Source organism: Melozone crissalis, unplaced genomic scaffold, assembly GCF_028551555.1.
Source record: "Melozone crissalis strain CALT ecotype California unplaced genomic scaffold, PUWL_Pcris_2 ptg000014l_1, whole genome shotgun sequence".
NCBI lineage: Eukaryota > Metazoa > Chordata > Aves > Passeriformes > Passerellidae > Melozone > Melozone crissalis.
The window spans coordinates 15,698,862-15,713,733 of NW_026535792.1; the positions used below are offsets into that span (position 1 = coordinate 15,698,862).

The 14,872-nt window shown below is 42.6% G+C and overlaps 1 protein-coding gene across 1 annotated transcript; it reads right to left on the reverse strand.

Moving 5' to 3' along the window:
* Nucleotides 1-114: 114 nt before the first annotated feature.
* CHRNA3 (cholinergic receptor nicotinic alpha 3 subunit) lies at nucleotides 115-9,841 on the reverse strand. The gene is made up of 6 exons (XM_054272825.1): nucleotides 9,450-9,841; nucleotides 7,392-7,531; nucleotides 7,280-7,324; nucleotides 5,769-5,878; nucleotides 3,704-4,715; nucleotides 115-2,263 (listed from the first exon to the last, which is right to left on the reverse strand). The coding sequence occupies exons 1-6, from the start codon at nucleotides 9,607-9,609 to the stop codon at nucleotides 2,135-2,137; spliced, it is 1,596 nt and encodes a 531-aa protein (XP_054128800.1). The 5' UTR covers nucleotides 9,610-9,841; the 3' UTR covers nucleotides 115-2,134.
* Between the last annotated feature and the right edge of the window lie 5,031 nt (nucleotides 9,842-14,872).

Genomic DNA, 14,872 nt, shown 5'->3' on the forward strand with positions numbered 1-14,872 from the left:
TAGGCCTAATACAGGAGTAGAGCAAATCTTAGGAAGTTTTTATTTGCTTGAATTACTACATGAATAATAACATGCTTAGGTGAGAAATTTTAATGTAAACTGTGGTATCTTCGATAATTTTAAGTTTTTATAGTGATTATAAATTTGAACAATGGATACATATTTCTCCCACACTCCTTCCCAGATCTCCTTTAGAAAATCCCTGCACTAATTATAATAGTGATTACTTATGTCATAATTTATTTATAATTGAATATTTATTTCAAAATGTTTTACTCTGCAGGACATTCTTGGTTTTGTGTAGCATCTAAAGGTTCACAGGTAGGGAAATGACATCAGGCAGACCTTTTTTTCTTTTTTTTTTTTTAATAATAGCAGTTAGGGAATTACTCTTCTTCAGTTACACAATTACATCTGATATTGGATATCCATTTTTCCTCTATTCCCATCATAACTTTCAAGGTGAATTTGCAAAGATTATCTGTTTTAATTCATTAATAAAAGAGCTTTAATTTCTCAGTATTACTGAGGTTAAACAATGCATCAATGACTTTCTCTGTGTGCAAGTTGCAAAAATACTTCAGATAGCTTGTTTCCTCTTCAAATACAACATTTCTTTTTAAAGTCTTCCATAGGTTTGAATTATTGAAATTTACCTGTAGAGAAAGCAAAGTGAGTACAACTGTAGATTAGATATGTCTCTTATTTTTTTTACTGTCCATTTCATCTCTTTCCCCTTGTTGAATGATGTCTCCAGGCTGCCCAGTTACATCATGATGGGCAGCAAGCACATTGTCCAGTGGAGTCACTCCCTTTATTATAGTAGCTCACAGTCTTTACAAATGCATGAATTTCTTTTAGGGACTTCTAGTCTGATCATGATAGATTCAGGTAACACAGCTGACACTGGAATCCTTGGGGTCTTCTGCTTATCAGGTGTGTCTGAAACAAAAGAATGTTACTGTACTCAGAAGCATGGACTTTTACTTCTGTAACTTATTGCTGAATGTATTGAACTGTGGGTAATACTACCTTATATAGATCTGTCACTCACTCACAATAAATGAAAAAAGGCACAATTTTCAACAGTTTGATTCTCTTTATTTTCATAAATGTTACATCACTTGATACACTGTATTTCCACAAAGCTTTTGGTTTGCTACAGAGACAACAGTTTGTATTTTTACAAAATATCATCCGATGACAGTGTTTTGTTGCATTCTTTATTCATGCTCTTAAATAATCTGCAGTTACTGATCAAAAAAAAAAGAGAGAAGATATATATGCCTAAGCAACAATTTTAGCACACTTTACAGGACTATTTTTGTCTACCTGCCTTACCTTGGCATCAAACACTTCACTACAGCAGGATGCCTCTGTATCTAAACTATCCTGTCTGAGTTTTTGATCCTTTGCATCACTTGCAGACTGTCTTATTGTGTTTTACTTGTACACAATTCTGAACATCATCAGGTTTGAGCAGGTTTTTTTTCCTGACAGCCTTCACATACATTGCAATCTAGGGATACACAGAGTTTACTTTATGGCTGCTTTATTACCACCATCTATTATTTACCCTTTTGTTCTCCTTTTGTACTAAAGCCCTCCTCAGTCCTTTCTTGCGCTGTGTGGGTCAGTTTGTACAGCAGGTGGCAATGCCTGCACTCCAGCTGTTTGGTGCTTGTGCTTCCCACCCTTCTGTCCTCGTGAGGGTATTCATGGAACTCCTTCCAGAAGATCCTGGCATGCTCTGAGGAAGCTTGGGACCAGACTACAAAACAAACCTAATAGCCCAAAGCATTAAACTCATCGTGACTTTCCAAATACTCATGTAATTTTCCATTTCTTTATTAACCCCTTCTTAAATCACTCCTATAAAGTTTCACATACTGCCTCCATCTTCTCCAGTTATTGCAGGAAGTAGCTGTAAAACATAGCTTGTGTTACTTTTAGATTAGCTGTCATAAAGGTTCCAAATTCCTTTTTCTGCATTTTGAACAAAGCTGTCTTGGTCAGTGAAGTTGAAGACAAGAGAGATTCTTGTTCTACTACATGGAAGAGACAGGAGGTGCTGGGAGAGGGATGCAGAGTTGATTGGCAGTTTTATTTGATTTCACAATGTTTTAGTTAATTTTTACATTTCATCTCCAGCCATCAGAGGTTGTAAAAACAATCCTGCTGTTCCTAGAATACATACCAGGATGAAAACCCATAGAAAAATACGATCAATTACCATGGCAACATATTTCCAATCGTCCTGAATCTGAAAAGAAAAAAAAGAATAGCAAGTTGGCATGTTTATTAGGTGAATAAGTTGCATTAGCAGTAATACCATTTCATAAAAGAAGCACAGTTTTTTCTGTAGGTAGATATCCTTATGAATACACAACTTACACATATATTTTCACTGACAAATGAATTAATCTTGAAGAAGCTTTATTTGAATATGCTCTTTGGAGCAAAGCCAAAAGCTTCTGCTTCAAATCCAAAAGGTTTTCACCAAGACACTGGACTTGAGGAGACACAACTTCTCTATTCCAAAAATGAAAGCGTAAAGCTTTACTTTCTTAGATGAACAGGTTTGTCCAGAAAATGTTCCTGAAACAGACTGTTCCTACTGGCCTTTAGGTAGTATGTAAAAACCAAAGATTAATTGGTGTATAATTATTTGGTACTTTGTTATGTTGTACTGAAATTTGACCATTTTCATGCATGATGTAAAATGCATCTCTGTACCTTTCATGTAAAGAGGGAACCACATTTCAAAAAAACTCTGATTTTTTTAATTTTCTTTTCTTGCAGTATATTTTATAGCAAGAGTGACAATGAAGTATTATATTTGTTATATATTAATAGTAATCGGTGATAATTTTTAGTTATTATTGAGATTACAATTCAATTTGTTTTGTTTTTCTTCAAGAATGATAAGAAATGAATTTGTTGGTTTTGAAATTTGTTCTTTTTAGCTTAGAACTTACTTGTTAAGGCAAACTTAAAAACCCAAAGCAACCCTTTATTTTCTGTGCCAACTAAATCTAAACCTAAATAGAGTTCTGATTTAAGTGTAAACACAGTGAAGTTAGAATGAAGTGTATAGTTTGGGATTGTAAAAACTGTGATGGTGTGGCTACTGCTCATAGTATGTTTGAGGAATGTGGTAGAAAAAAACCTTTTCTTTTTTTTTTCTCCTTTATTGTATTAAGATGCAGCTTTATGAAAGATGCCAGTCCCTGTCTTGCAGCAGTTTCCTCATTTAGCTACAGCACTTTACTCTGCAGCAGCAACAGAGTGAGCACCATCATCACTGTGAGGGACATTCACTCTAAATTTCTGTTGTTGATGGTAAGCTGTGGGAGGGAGAATGTAACTTTCTAAAGGCCATAGGGTCAGTAAATTCCACTATTAAGATTACAACTTGAAAAATCCTAACTTCAGTTCTCATGGGATGGGTGCTTTGGTGTGTTCCCTTTAATGTGCCTCACTCAATATATATATTGTCAATAAAGAGATCACTGTGCAGCAGAACTGCTTCTCAATTATATAAGTTCAAAATTGCACATATTTGTAATACAGCTTGTGTAATTTACTTGCAAAAAATAATGATTTCTTTTATCTTTTTTGTCTGTTTGAGATCTTTTTCTTACCAAACACTCTAATGACAAAAGGTATCTGCAGTTTGAGTAACAGTAAAATATGTTCTTACCTCTTTTGCTTCATTCTGCATTTTCATATTTTCTGCAATGTATTTCACACTTTCAATAGCATCTCTCATTTCTGGTGACAGAACTGAAAATGAAAGCATAGGATCTACAGACTCAGAGCTTGAACTTCTAGTGAGATTGCCACTGAAATCCGAGAACTTGGTGTGCTGATACTGACAGCAGCTGCAGGCCATGTCTTGACAAGCAAAGCCATCTTTGCAGCATTTGCTTTCAGAGCCGTTGATGCAATTTAAGTTTGAAAACTCAGAAGTGAATAGTGGTTTTGGCTTCTGATTATTCTCTTCATCACTGGTGGGCCTTGTCATGAACATGATCCGGGGAAGTAAGTTCAAGAAAATGGTTCTCACCCACACGGGCATTGTGTGTGTCTTGGGTGTTCTGTAGTGCACATTCAGTACAAATACTGTGATGACAATCGAGAGAGTTACAAATATCATGGTGAAAAGGAGGTATTCCCCAATAAGGGGAATTACCAGGGAAGTAGAAGGTATGGTTTCTGTGATAACAAGAAGGAACACTGTTAAAGAGAGAAGCACTGATATGCAGAGTGTCACCTTCTCACCACAGTCTGAGGGCAAATAGAAAACTAATACAGTCAGAAAAGAAATCAGCAGACAGGGAATAATCATGTTGATAGTGTAAAATAAAGGTAAACGCCTGATGTAAAGAGAATATGTGATGTCTGGATATATCTCTTCGCAGCAGTTGTACTTGATGTCATGTTTATACCCAGGAGCTTTAATTATAGCCCATTCTCCACTCTCCCAGTAATCTTTGAGGTTCATTGTTGAGCCAATTAGAACTAAGTCAATTTTGGCTTTGTCGTAAGACCAGGAACCAAACTTCATGGTGCAGTTCTGATAGTCAAATGGGAAGTAGGTTACATCTATTTTACATGAACTTTTAAATATAGCTGGAGGTATCCAGGTCACATCACCTGTGTACCTTAAAAGGGCCTTTGTCTTGTCATCAACCTGGAAATCCCCAACTGCACTGTAAAGCAAGTAAAAATAGCAAAAATTAGAATTATCTACTCCAGGTAGTTTCATACATTCAGATCATACACATGAACTCTTTTATCTTTTTTGGGGAAGTCAGCCGTTACTTGTTTACTTGGAGCTGAATTGCTCATGCAAGACTGGCTCAGTGACCATCATAAATTCGTGTGGTTAAACTGAAACAAACAGCTCTATAAACTCACCAGGAGGAGTTGAAAGCAAATACTCTCCCTTATTAATAGCATGGCTTGGTGCAATCAATATTCAAAATGGCAAATAACAGTCTGACTAGATGAGTCTTGTAGGGCCCTTCCAACTGAATTATTTCATTCTATTCTATTCTAGATTGATCAAGCACATCAGAGCTCAAGGGCTGATAAGAATATTGCTGGTATTTCCACCTCTTCCATGGACAGTGCTGGTAGTAACTATGGAAGGAGGGATTAGGGTTGGGGTGTATCTTTGCATAAGGAGTGTATTGGGTAAGAGGTTATTTTAAGTCCCACTTTGCTAACTTATATGATACAGTTGAGTATATGAAAAAGTAAAATTAAAGGGTAATTTGAAGTTTTAAGGCCCCAGTTAGAAAAGGAGTGGCATCACTGTTTATCCATAGAACTGAGTTTTGGATCTGTGTAGCTGAGTCTATTTCCATGAGAATTGCATTCTTACAGATCCATTTAGTTATGGTTTGGCTCTTTACAGTCTCAAAAATTGACATCTAAAGTAAACTTCATCTGTGGCTTTTATTTGTCAAAGGTGTCAAATTGTGAATTTGACTGCTAAAAAGCTAGAATTTGCATTCACTTTAACAGTTGTGACTCACAGGGGCTTGTGAAGGCAAAAAGCCAAGTTCACTTTGGCCTGCTCACTTGCAGCTCCAGGTTAGAGCTGGCATGAAGGTGAGAACAGCAATGGGGGGGATGCAGGACACAGGTGTGTTGAAAAGCAGCTTTTCAGTGCATTCTGTGAACTTGCTGCTGATTTAGAGCTGGTAACATCACCCCTCTCTCCCTGAATTAAGAAGTTAAATACACAAGAGCCTTACTTGTTATATAAAACAATATCTGGCTTCCAGATCTGGCCAGATGGAACTCGGATGAATTCAGCACCTCCATAGTCTGCTGGATTCCACCGAAGCTTGTAATCATTCCAGATCTAATTATGGTAGAAATGAGTCCATGTTAGGTTTGTGAAGAAACTGAAATTCATTGGACTAGATCTGAACCATGTGCTGTCATATCACTTCTTGGGTTGATTTATTTTGGACTACAGTGTTTAGATGTTTCTTTAACAAACGCCATATGTGTGGTGTTTGTTCATATTTAGATTGTAGGGGGGCCTAGATACCTAGATGTTATATACATATATGAATTAAATATATGTGGCTGTCCCAGGAATGCCTATCCAGTAGCTGGAACAAGCTGGAAGAAGGAATCAGATACTTTCTTTTCAGAGAGTGTAGGATTGTAATAATAACTTTGATCTCAAAAAACCGGTATCTATGGGACAGTGAAAACAAGTTCCCGGAGGCCGGTGGCACAAGTTGTGAGCATCAGTTGAGGGTCAGAGAGAGCTCCAGCATGTATGGCTCAGGTAACAGCCTTTGTCACTAGCGCTTATTAAATCCCATTATAACCAACTTGAGTATCAAGCTAAAGGTGGGAACTAAGTTGGTTACTAAGCTGACTGCAACAGTGAGTAACTGCATTTTTAAAAAGCCTTTTTAACATGAAGTACACATTTTTCGTTTGTTGTCACTTTGCGGGAGCTAACCAGCACCAAGTGGCGCTGTGCGCGACCTCCGAGCCGAGATGCTTCCTTTGCGTTGTTGTCTGCCAAGGCAGCGATTTGGCATCTCTAGAGCAAAAATCTTGTATTTAGCGACTGCAGCAAGTGTACCAGCCTTGCTCTCCTCCCGTCCGTTCCCTCTCCGTCTCTCCCCGACCCCGCTGCTCCGCTCCGGTTCTGTCCCCGCCTGCCGGGCGGGGCGGCGGCCGCTGGGGGGCAGCAGTGCCCCGGGGAAGGTCTCGGGCGGCGCCAGCGGCGCGGAGCGGGGCAGCCGGGTCTGCTCTGCCGGCATCCTGTGAGTGCTGCTGTGGGGGGATCCTGCCTAAGGATGCTCTCCCGGCCTCCTGTGAGGGCTGCTGTGCAGAGATCCTGCCTAAGGATGCTCTCCCGGCCTCCTGTGAGGGCTGCTGTGCAGAGATCCTGCCTAAGGATGCTCTCCCGGCCTCCTGTCCAGTGTTACTCTCCCAGCCTCCTGTGCAGGGCTGCTGTGCAGAGATCCTGCCTGAGGATGGTCTCCCAGCCTCCTGTCCAGGCTGCTGTCCCGGGATCCTCCCTAAGGATGCTCTCCCAGCCTCCTGTGTAGGGCTGCTGTCCCGGGATGCGTCTGTGCCCCGAGGGAGCCGAGCCTGGCGCCGACCCCTCAGGCCCGGTGCTGCCGGAAAACACGGAGGCCTCGCTGGACGGGCGGCTCCTGTGACCCCGGGAAGACTCCCGCGGCGGAGCGGCAGTGAGCTGGTGCCCTCTGGGCTGTCACTGAGCGCTACTTACGTGCTTCAGCCACAAGTTGGTTTCCATTATCTGGTTGACTTCGTCCTGGAAAAGAGAGGAGTGTCGGGAGAAGCGCCGGCCCTGCCGCGATGCCCGGCGGGGCGGTACTCACCACCTTCACCAGCTGCGACATGGACACCTCGAACTGGATGATGACGGGGTCCGAGACGTTCTTGACGGGGCGCACGAACTGGTTGTAGCTCTCGAACAGGGCCGCGTAGAGCCGGTGCTCGGCCTCGGAGCCGCCGCAGCCTGCGGAGGGCACGGGGTGAGCTCGGGGCCAGCACTGTGCGGGGCCGGGCTGTCCCGGTACTGCCCTGGCTGCTCCGCACCCCTGGGTGCTCAGCAGAGCCCCAGCCCCTCCTGAGCGGGCAGCGCTGTGCCATGGGAGCATTCGCTTGGACTGCGAGGAGGAGAGCAGTGAAAGGTAATGCTACGGCACAGGTTTTCTAACACACGTCTGCAAATGAGTTAAAGAAACAGTTTCGGGGAATTACTGAGGAATTGGGAATGCAAAAGCTCTTTCCCCTCATAGTCCCAGTCCCCCAGACCTGGCAAAGTCACAGGGATGTGAGGAAAGTGTAGCCCAACAGACCAGGCCTCTGGTAAGGGGTAAGGAGCATTGCAGTAGGAAATGAGAAGTTTGCTTTCTAGTCTGAGTCATGATTGCGTGAGTACAGTGAGGATAACAGCCTGCTTCTTGAAATATATTTTTAAAAGGATTAAAATTTGATTAACTGGTACATTCAAGGACTTTTCAGCACACTCAAAGAAATCTGCTATTTACCCCTTTATTATTCTAAGTAGTTTTTATTTATAATAGATTCCTATTGTCCTTTTGCCACTCATAAATTCAGTTCATCCTACCCTGTGGCCAACAAAAAAGCTGCAAACTGAAATTCTTAAACAACAAGGTGCTTGACCTGTTTCAGGATGAGGTGTGAGAACCTGTAGTTTACACTGCAATTTTACTATCAATCTAGGCAATAACCATCCTGACACTATTAGAAGCCAGTGGCCTTTTATTTTTAAAGGGCTATCTCTTAAACTCTCTTCTGGACAACACATGCTCATGAATTCCAACTGAAACACTAGAAAAAGTGTTTTGTCATTAATGTCATTATGCAAATTTGACAAAGGCACAAACTGAAGTCTGTTGAACATATTCTACAGTTCCTTTGAAACAGAAATATGGATATATATATATATGAAATATGAATATTTGCAAGGACACGTTTATTTTCTACACGTTGTTTTTTAGTAGAGAAAGAGGGGAGGCAGAATTATCTGCAGGTGACAGACTACACAAAGCAGGTGTTACTTTTGAATCTGTGAGACCTCACCTCACCCTAAGACAAGGGTTCCCTTCATGTTAAACTATTCAGCTAAAAGGTCTTTTGTTTGCTTTTGGTTTTGTTTGATTGATTTTAACCCCTTGTGCTTTCCCTTGTTCACTTGGAATACAATTTTGTTTTCAGATTAGTGAAATCATTCAAGCCAACTTGCTAACTAAAAAATGAACACTTTTTAACTGCCAGTCTTGCCCATGTTACTTCTTGATATCTTCTATCTCTTAGATTGAGATCTCCTGGAATAAATACCCCCCAATCTTTTAGGTAAATAATTTTAAATTTAGGTCTTAACAACTATTATAGTCAATCCCAAATTGCCAGCCTTTTTACATGGTACCAGCACTCTAATTAAATCTAGCATCTGCTGTTTCTAGAGAAGAAACAGTGCATTCATGTGGGGTTTTTTGTTTAACTATTTTGTGCTTTCCATATCTGCAGAGATGTGCTGTTTGCAGCACATACTTAAAGCTCTTTAATGTTGTCACTTTCTTGTCTTCTCTGCAATATGTGAAACCACACCTTTATGTGTGAGGCGCTTTTCCTTCATGTTAAAATGGCTTTATGTGTCCTGTTTGGCATTTTTCATCAGGACGACTACTTAGCTACTTTGGAAGGATAAACTTAAACACCCCCCCCCCCCCCACACTGAACAACAAGCTGTGTAACAGAAAGAGCTGTACCACAATTCTGTACATTTGCCCCTTAGGTTGGAGAGCGCTTCTGCACTTCTTAAAAATAATTTGCACCAAGACCATCTCCTGGTCCCGTTTCCAACCCTCCCTTCACCATCAAAGAATAACAGATTAAGGATCACTCACCTTGCCAGAGAAAGCAAGCAGCAGCAGTTAGAAGGAGTGTGTTCAGGCTCTCCATGGTGTTGTGAATGACTGCCTGTGGACAGAGGCTGTTGAGGATGAGCTGCACTGCCAGGGCTGGAGGAGCACAGGCAGCAGGGAGGGCTCGGCTCCCCCGATGCATGAAATGCCTGCGAGCAGCAGCCAGCAGGACCCTGAGCACAGCTCTGCGCACTGAGCTCCCATTAGCTTTGCTGTGCTGCCCCCTTTCAAGCTGCCCAGGCTGTCAGAGCTTTGGGAATGGCAAATAAAGTGCAGGAAAAACAGATGTTATTGTAGGCAAAGAGCAGTCTTCTGGCACAGATAGTGGGCGAGAGTCCTTAAAATGGTGCATAAATGAGCTTGATAATCTGACAACACTGGAGAGTTTTCCAGCCAGCTGCTATACAGGATCTTTATCTAGCAGAAGATCATGCCAATCTGCTAGGGGAAGTTTAATTAATACAAATCTTGTAATTGAATTGTTCTGAAATGAATATTGGCATTAGGGATGCCTGATTTAGCAGTGAACTGAGATCATGGGACCTGATTTCCAATTAGGCTGTTGACGTTTTTTTCCTGCTTGTGTCTCATCTTGCAAGAGGATGTGCTGGGTGCCTGACCATGTGGAAAGGATGTGCTATTCCCAAGAGTAATTAAAGGCATGTACAATTGGTGAGATCTGAGCCCAGAGTGGTAAACAGCGGCTGGGATCTGGCAAGAATCTGGGGGCTCTGAACGGAAGTCAAACTTGACCAAACCCTTGAGAATAACTGTCTTTGGACCATTCCTATTTTGTAGATTAGAAAGGTGAAATTTGAAAAGAGAAATACAAGCACAGGATCCCAACTTTATCCCACAAGACCTTATTTGTTCATGGGAAAGGACACTAGAAAGAAGGAGGAGCTGTTTGAAGTTCCATAAAATCATGATTTGCAAAGTGAGGTATTTCCCAGGTGCCCATCATCTTCCTTGTTAACTTACAGGTCACCTTTTGCACTGCCCTCCCTATCTGAAATGTCTGGGTGATGCAAGGCTCATGCAGTGGCTGTTGCATGCATCTGTGTGAAAGGCAAAAGGGGGGAGACAACAATATGGGATTCTACCCCCATTTTTAGAACCGTTGGGAAGCCCTGTGCGACAAGAGCTGCAGCTATAGGTGCTTCACTGTGTGCCCTTAGGGAAGCATAAGCAATGACCCTGTTTGGTGCTGTGTTAAGAGGAACCAGACTGGGTTCAGTTCTTGGCACTGAGCTTGTTTATCCTGTTAGCCCTATCTCTCAGAGCATCATTCACTTTGTCCCCAGACACATGCTCTTATGATAATTTCTGTAATTCTGTTAGTGTGGAGGAAATAGGCTTTACTGTCCATTTGATTTTATTTCTTTTTTTTTTTCTGAGAACTCAGCTGCTTGGTCTTTTAGCTTAACCCTTTGTGGATACTTTTGGTTTTGCATTTCCAGGGCATTGAGGCTAAATGGTTTACATTTCTGTCTCCTTGCTATAAGCAGCATTATAACTGAGAATTTTGTTTGTTCCTTTTAATCCCAACTAGAAATGAGTGAAAGCTTCAAAGATCAGACCATAATTGGTGTTCTCCAAAAGTCGATGTTTAACCTGAATAATTTGGAAATACTGATCTGCAGAGGAAGCAAAGAGCCATAGCATACAGATGAGCATAGAGAGCATACAAAGAGCCAAGAGATACAGATATTTTAGCTTAATTTCCCTAGTTACTGACACTTTCAGTGGTGTTTTTATGGCACAGATATTTTGTTTCTAACATCCCATGCTGTATCTCCTGGTGAAATCAGCTAGAACTGTGGTAGAATTTTTTTTAGGACTGGGGAGGGAGATGTGATGAGAACATGTCACTGTGACTGCATTGCAGAACTACACAGAAGAAGAATTTGTCTGGGTAGGGGGAAGCTGATCTACCAGGAAGATCTGAAACAATAACCTATGGAGCCTTTGTTCTTTAACAAACATGCTGCTATTAGGGGGGTCTTGCTAAGATTTGTTAAGATCAAATCTTAGTCAGTTCAGGTGATGAAGAAAAGAACATTTTCCCACCTTTGGTCTTGGGTATTGATGCTCCCAGTTGTTCCCAGTTTGCTGTGGCTGCAGGGGTGCAGAAAGAGTCCCTAGTAAACTCATCTGAGTGCAGGTGGTGAGTGGTGGCGTTGGAATTTTTACATGTTCTGATGGAAGGCAAGATTGGTTCAGGATTAAAGAATTTTGTAATGGTAGGGAATGGAGAGAAACTAAACAGAGATTTTTCCTCACTTGTCAGGAAGTAAAGACTGGTTGCACAGTGCCATTGAAAAATTTTAGCGTAAAATACATTTTGAATGTCCACTTTTTTTTTTTTTAATAGAAAATCATTCTGTTAAAACCCCTAAAAAGTGGAAATGTTGAAGTTTATTTTGTTCAATGAACTGGGACATTATCATATTCATATTTGCCTGCAAGACATTTTTGATATTTCCTTTTCTCTAGTATTTTAGTTTTAAAGTCTTGCCAAAAAATAAAAGCAGAGAACCCTGTAATTCTTTGACAAGTTAAACTGGGAGCAGTTCTATCTATTATGTAGGTGGTGTTGTCGAGAGTTAGGCAAAAATAGGGTTTGCCAATTGGAAAATGCAGTTTTAGGAGGTCAGTTTTTTCAGAATTTTAGGAGTTTGGGTGAAATATTTCATTCTGAAGTTTGCTATGGATTAAATTAGATCTGGAAATGCTAAACCTACAGAGGTGGTTCCCAAGAACATAACTAGGAAAGAGTATATTGTTTCACTCATGGTTAAAAAGGAGTAAGCTGGCCACAGTGTATGAAAAGCTCCAGAGCCCACCATTTCCTGCATGAGGAGCTGAGGAGCTCTGGTTCTGCAGGGATCTCCCTGGGGCCAGTGATGTGCCTCTTGAAAGCTTTTTCTGGGTTTGTCGAGTCTGAGGACTTCATCTGCCTGGACTCTGTGATAGCTGCTAACTGAGCTGCCAAATCCTTTCTAAAACTTTTGTCCATGCTGAGGATAATTTAGCTGAAGGCTGCAGTTACAGAGCCAAGCATTATCAGTCTTTACTGCTCATAGAGATAAGGGCAGTTCTGAGATGGGAGCACCTGGGGCCTCATTTCAGATGCATTCAGGCAGTGAGGGGGAGGATGAGAGGGAGCTGGGTAGGACAGTAATGGGCTAAGAGTGGGACAGAGCCCAAAGTGCTGTTGGTGCTGAAAACAGCAGAAAGGGGTCTGGGCTCTGCAGGGGGGGGGTTGCAGCTGCTTTGCTGCATCCATGGCTGCTTGGCTGGGTGAGTCCCTCTCCCTCCTGCCCTGAGCGAGTGTGCAGCAGCTCTTGGAGTGTTTAAGTCTGCATTGCCTCTTTCAGAGTCCCTGTTCAGCATTGGTTTGATATTTAAAGGGCTTTCACCTTTACACTGCCTGCACAGTGCTGGCAGCTTCTCTGGCTTCCCAGGTGCTTTCTCTGTAAGCAGAAAAAGCTGTTCAGCAGCTGGGGCATGTGTGCACCTTTGGTTGGGATGTAACCTAACATACAGCAGCATCTCCTTGCCTGGGGAAGGCAGCCCTGCGCTCCTGGGGCTGTCCATGCCCCATCTCACCTCACAGCTGTTGTTACAGCTGCCTGCAGAGCAGCTGCTCTACTCTCCAGGTCTGAAAAAGAGAAGGAAACATTGGAGGTGGGGAAATGCCGTTTGACCCATTTAAACTTTACACCACCCAGTGGTCATGATGGGAGTGTCCAGAATAGTTCATGTTTGGGGAGATGGCCAGGGGGCTGCCCCCTGTGCCAGGAGGATCTGGTGATCCCAGGGTGTTCCTGCATCACTGGGGCAGGCAGTCCTACAGTTATCCCTCACCTCCCTGCTCTGTCTGTGTGAGTGACACAGTGCTTAGAGGAAGGGGAATGGAAGGGAGGGTGACAGTGTGAACCCTTTCTCCTTCTAGCGTGGGGCTGAAGACAGCCTCACCCACCCCACTTGTGATCCTTCTCCCCATCTGTCCTGGATTGCCAAACAAATTGTATTCTATTTACCATCTGTATGGCAGTTCTCTTCTGTTAAATGGGCAGTTTTCCTTATCTCTTCCACACCCACTCCTCCCCTTCACTGCATGTGAAACACTGCATGGCTGATAAGAACTACAGTATCCCATTGGGAGGTGTAAGTCCAGAGGGAGGAGCCAAGCATTGCTACCTGGATATACTCTGGAGATTCTGGAATACCAGCACAGCTTTTCTCCTCTGGATTTCCCAGAGGAACAGCAGCAGCCTCTTCCACTACACCCTTCTACAGGATCCCTGCTCCAACAAACCACCCCTGACACTGCAGGAGGGCTGTAGCCACAATTCCAATTGGACTGCTACCAACACCCTGACCAACAGGGTGTCAGGTTGTGTTCTGACTCTGTCAGGGTTGCTTTGGTTTATTGCATTGTTCATTTTATCTTTTTATTTTCTTCCTAGTAAAGAACTGTTATTCCTGCTCCCATATATTTTGCCCACGAGCCCCTTAATTTAAATTTATAGCAATTCGGAGGGGGTTTACATTTTCCATTTCAGGGGAGGCTCCTGCCTTCCTTAGCACACCTGGCTTTCCAAACCAAGACACCATCTTCTCAGACTGCCAGGCACCCAGCCCTGCTGAAGTGCTCCAAGGGAACCTCCCAGGCCTCAGGGATGGGGGTTGCCACTGGTGCAGGAGGGGTTCAGCCACCTTGGGAGGGAGTGAATGCAGCCCTGCAGCTGCTCAGAGAAATTGCAAAGGTGTGAATACACAGCTAAATCTTTGTACTTATCTGAGGCTGCCTGGGAATGGCAATTCTAGGTAGAAAATGTAGCTTGGTCTTGATGAAGTCAAGTAGGGCTGGAACTGTCTTCAGGTGTGGCTTGTTGAAGAACACAGGTTTAGCTGTCAACTAATTCCCCTGGGACAGGTGAACCTCCACAAGTAATAGTGGATTTCAAGTTTGTTTACCAGGTGTTAGTTGTACTTACCAATGGTGGTGCAATTGTTGTATGTCCACAGCCCCCCAAGGAAAAACTGAGATTGATTTCACTTGAAAAGTGCAAGGAGCCCACTTTTCTTTTTGTAGGTTACCTGGGACAAACTGTGGTGGGATTGTCCTGTGATGGGGGTCCAGGGCCTCAATCTGTCCTTTGCCAAAAACTTTAAGACTCTATGTGCTTCCCTAGTTGATTTATTGAGGGTTGTACTTAAATCCACATTAAAATCTCTCCAGAAGAGCACACAGGTCTGTCTGTGCTCACATGTCCTCTCATTCTTGCTGCCTTTCACCATTGTCTTCTCCCATTGCTTTCCTGTGCTCGTAGCCTTAGACTCATTAAAGTGTGCTTGTGCCCCAGATACATGAGCTGTTTAAACTTGCAGGCAAT